Below are 4471 nucleotides of genomic sequence, written 5' to 3' on the forward strand. Positions count from 1 at the left end.
AATTCGCCCAATAACAATATAAATGGAAATATACCACCAAACCCGTTAAGCCATTTACCAGCACACCAAGTTGGATCTCCTATTGGGTTAGGTCAATCATCACCAAACTTATTTCAACATAATGTTCCAATGACCAAGCCACAATATTTATCAAATTCCTACTCTGAATATATGGACCCAGCTATTGGTATTACACAACAAAGAAGATCCAGCTACCCAGGTACATTAGGTGGGATGGGACCTTCCCCATTAGGCCCAATGAATCCATTACAGTATCCAGGCCAAGGTAAGAAAAATTAACTTCATCATCAATATCTTTGGTTTTTTAAAAATTTTTTTATTAATATTTTCATTTTTTTTTAATAAATTTAGTTAATGATCCTTTAGGTTATCCATATTATCCAATGTACTATCCATCACCATATTATGTTCCTTCACCAGGATTATATCAATATCCAAACCCAAATATGTATCCTGGTGGTAATTTCTTACCAATTAACAGTACATATAATATTAATGGATTAAGTGCCGCAAATTTAAACAGTATTATGTCTGCAAATGGTGCATTCGCCAATGGAATACCAAACGGCCTAAATGTGATGAATGGATATCCTTCAAATGTAAATTCTCCTGCAAATACAACACCATCAAACAATAATAGCACTAATAATAGTTCTAACAATAACAATAACAATAGCAATAATAGTAATAGTAATAATAATAATAACAATACCAATAATAATAATAGTAGTACTAATGGTTCTACAAGCCCTATCCAAAATACATCACCACAAATAAATGACCAAAAAAAAAATGCTACAAATGATACAAATTCTCCTCGACCTGTTTTACCATCAAACAATGACGACGATGAAATTTTGGATAATAAATTTAAACCATCAAGTTTACCAGCCACAAAAATTAAAATCGGTGAATGGGAGGCCAGTGCATCATTCCCAGGCGACATTATTGCAAAGTTCTATTTTACAAAAAAACAAATTGTTTGGGAGCTATTAAAATATGGATTAAAGAGTAAAATGGTAGTAAGCTTTAATGATATAACTGCAGTTATGTAAGTATAGTTTTGTTTTGTTTCATTATTAAAAAAGATAGAATATAGTACTAATTGTTTTTTACTAATAGTATTGAATATCAAAATGAAGAATCAGCAACAATGACAATTGAAGTTTCAAAAGCACCAAAGTTTTACAAAGAGGTTAATCCACAACCAAAAAAGAATACAACTTGGAATGTATCTGGAGATTTTACAGATGATCATTGTGCCTCAACTTACAGAAGACATGTTTTATATTTTAAAAAAGCATCTTTAATTAAAAATGTCGCAAAATTACACAAATGTGATATTAAATTAAAAAGATTAGTAGATAATCAAGTATTTAGTGTAGATGATATTTATTTACCAGGGGAAAATCCCAATTCTGTCGAAAATCAAGTAATAGCACCAAATAACAATATAAATAATTCAGTTAATAATTGTAATGCTGTTAATAATAATGGTAATAATAATAATGGTAATAATAATAATGGTAATAATAATAGTGGTAATAATAACAGTAACAATAATAATAACGGTGTAAATAATAGTAAGCAAAATGAAACTCATGTTAAAGAAGATGATTCTACTCAAAAAAATAATCATGGTGTTAATCATAACAGTATTAATAATATGAATGGTAGTTCAAATAGTTTAAATATGAATAGTAGTAATAGTAGCATCAATAATATGAATAATAGTATGAACAATATGAATAATAACATGAACAATATGAACATGAATAGCAGTATAAATAATATAAATATGGGCGGTAATAATAATAACAATAATAACAATAATAACAATAGTGGAAATATAAGCGGTAACAATAACAATAACAGTTATAATAGTAATAACAACAATAACAACAACAACAACAACAGCAATAATAATAATAGTCAAAACTTTTTCCCAAATCCAAATTGTTACTCAATGAATAGCTCACCAGATTCATCAAGTTTAAATAGTTCTGGCAGTTCAATGGAACCCAATAAACATCTTTCAAGTTCTGTAAACTATAATTCAGAATTTTTCCCACAAACTGGAGATGCCGCTTTAGATTTATCATTTATTAATCAAAATGCATCTTTTGATTCACCACTATTCGATCCAAACGACCCAACTTTTATAAAAGGTATTGGTTCAGTTGGATCAACACCACCAATGCCAAATTATTTTATATCCCAAGGTAATGGAAACAATAGCAATAATAATAGTAATGGTTTAAACAACTCAAATAATAGTAATAACAATAATAGTATGGGCAATAATAATAACAATAATAATAACAATAATAACAACAATAATAACAACAATAGTAATGGTAATATAAATAATAATAATAATAATAATAATAATAATAATAATAATAATAATAATAACAATAATAACAATAATAACAATAACAATAGCAATAATAATAACAATAACAATAGCAATAATAATAACAACAATAGCAATAACCATAACCATAACAATGGCAATAATAATAACAATAACATTAGCAATAATAATAATAATAATAATAATAGCAATAATAATAACAACGGCAATGGCAATAACATAAATAATATTGGTAATATTAGCAATGGTAATAATGTTAAACAACCTTATAATTTTGTTACACCATATAATTATTCTTTTAATGGCTTTGTAGGAGATCCAAATATGGGTAACCAAAATAATATTAACCAACCATTTTCATTTATTGCGCCACAAAATAATCCTTTTTCTTTAAATTCCAATAATATTTCTTCACCATCAAAAAATATCTATTCACCAGATTTAACAATAAGCCCAAACAATTCAATTGTTAATAATAGTCCCCAATTATCAAAAGGTTTCCAAAATTTGGGACTAAATTCACCCAATGTTAATGCTCCATTACCATTCAGTAACGATTTTTCAAATTATTATGATTTTTCAGCAATGACTTTACCAACTGATAATATTCATATTAATATAAATAATAATGCTAATAATAATAATTCTAATAATAATAATAATAATAATAATAATAATAATAATAATAATAATAACACCCAGAATACCAATCAAAATAATAACGGTATTTCAAATTTAAATTTAAATAATTGTAACACTAGTAACTCTCAAGCTTCATTGGCATCACCAAAACAAAATTCAAGATTATATTCAAATAGTGATAATAATAACATAACAAAAACAAATAGCGATGATGGTTCCGATGATAGACTGAGATCAAAAAAGAAAAAAATTAATTAATATCATTTATTAATTATTTATATATATAAAAAAAATAATATAAAAAGTGTATATATATGGATTATTTAATATCTATAAATCATATAAATAATCCAAATTAAAAAAAAAAAAAAAATCCTTAACATTGATATCAAATAAATAAAAGTATTTTAGTTTTTCATTTTTTTTTTAAATTATATTTTATTTATATTATTGTTTTTTAATACTATTTACAAAACTATTATTATTATTATCTATATTTGATTTTGTCCAGATAAAATAACCACAATAATTGATTTATTGATTTTAATTGCTAAAATATGGTCTTAGTTCGGCAGCTTCAGCAGCCATTTCTTCATAGGTTCTTGGTTTTCTATCAGCCTTTTCAATCTAGATAGTTAATAATGGTTAGTAATGAATGGGTTATATATTGATTTTAAAAAACTATAATCTATATAATTACCTCTGTATAAATTTGATCATTTTCTTCAAAATCCTTTGGTCTTCTTGGAATGATATGAATATGTACATGTTCAACAGTTTGACCTGCACTCTTGCCGTCCTATGTGGTAATAATGTAAAAAGGGATGATTAGTATATGCTAATTGCAATAGTATAGTATATTATAAAAAAATAATTACCTGAATTGCATATGTTAAACTATCCCCTTTGAAATGAGTTTCAATAATGCTTGATATTTTTTGTGCGGATACCCAAAGATCAGTTATTTCATCTTTGGTTAAATCTTTGAATCTTGGTACAACTCTTTTTGGACAAACTAATACATGGCCTGGTAATACTGGTTTTAAATTAACTAGTGCAAAAGACAACTCTGATGTAAAAAATATTTCAGATTGTCTAATTAAATATTGTCCAAAATATTGTGTCATTTTACTTTTAAACCTAAAACAATAAACTATAAAGTAATGTTGAAAATAAAAAAATAAATTAATTTAATGAAATGAAATGAAATAAAAAAAAGTGAAAAATTAAAAAATTAAAAAAAAAATTAAAAAAAGAAATATATATTTAAAAAAAAAAAAAAAAAAAAAAAATGAGAGATCTGTTTAGGTAAAAGAAACTTTCAGTTTCAAATCAGAGTTTAAAAAATTTTCACAAAATGTAATTTTATATTTATTGAAATGATTTTCTATATTGCCTTTTTTGTTTTTTAATTGGCCCAATGAGCGAAAA

General features: G+C 25.0%; 2 protein-coding genes across 2 annotated transcripts; one reads left to right on the plus strand and one right to left on the minus strand.

Annotated features, from left to right (window-relative positions):
* Positions 1-129: 129 nt before the first annotated feature.
* Positions 130-3397, plus strand: DICPUDRAFT_100178 (uncharacterized protein; the record flags this gene model as incomplete). The annotated part of the gene is made up of 3 exons (XM_003295142.1): positions 130-286; positions 373-1072; positions 1144-3397. The coding sequence occupies 3 exons, from the start codon at positions 130-132 to the stop codon at positions 3296-3298; spliced, it is 3012 nt and encodes a 1003-aa protein (XP_003295190.1). The 3' UTR covers positions 3299-3397.
* Positions 3398-3583: 186 nt separating this feature from the next.
* On the minus strand, positions 3584-4167 carry DICPUDRAFT_160396 (uncharacterized protein; the record flags this gene model as incomplete). The annotated part of the gene is made up of 3 exons (XM_003295143.1): positions 3584-3667; positions 3741-3839; positions 3919-4167. The coding sequence occupies 3 exons, from the start codon at positions 4165-4167 to the stop codon at positions 3584-3586; spliced, it is 432 nt and encodes a 143-aa protein (XP_003295191.1).
* Positions 4168-4471: the final 304 nt, after the last annotated feature.

The sequence above is a fragment of the Dictyostelium purpureum genome, assembly GCF_000190715.1.
Source record: "Dictyostelium purpureum unplaced genomic scaffold DICPUscaffold_772, whole genome shotgun sequence".
NCBI classification, from domain to species: domain Eukaryota; phylum Evosea; class Eumycetozoa; order Dictyosteliales; family Dictyosteliaceae; genus Dictyostelium; species Dictyostelium purpureum.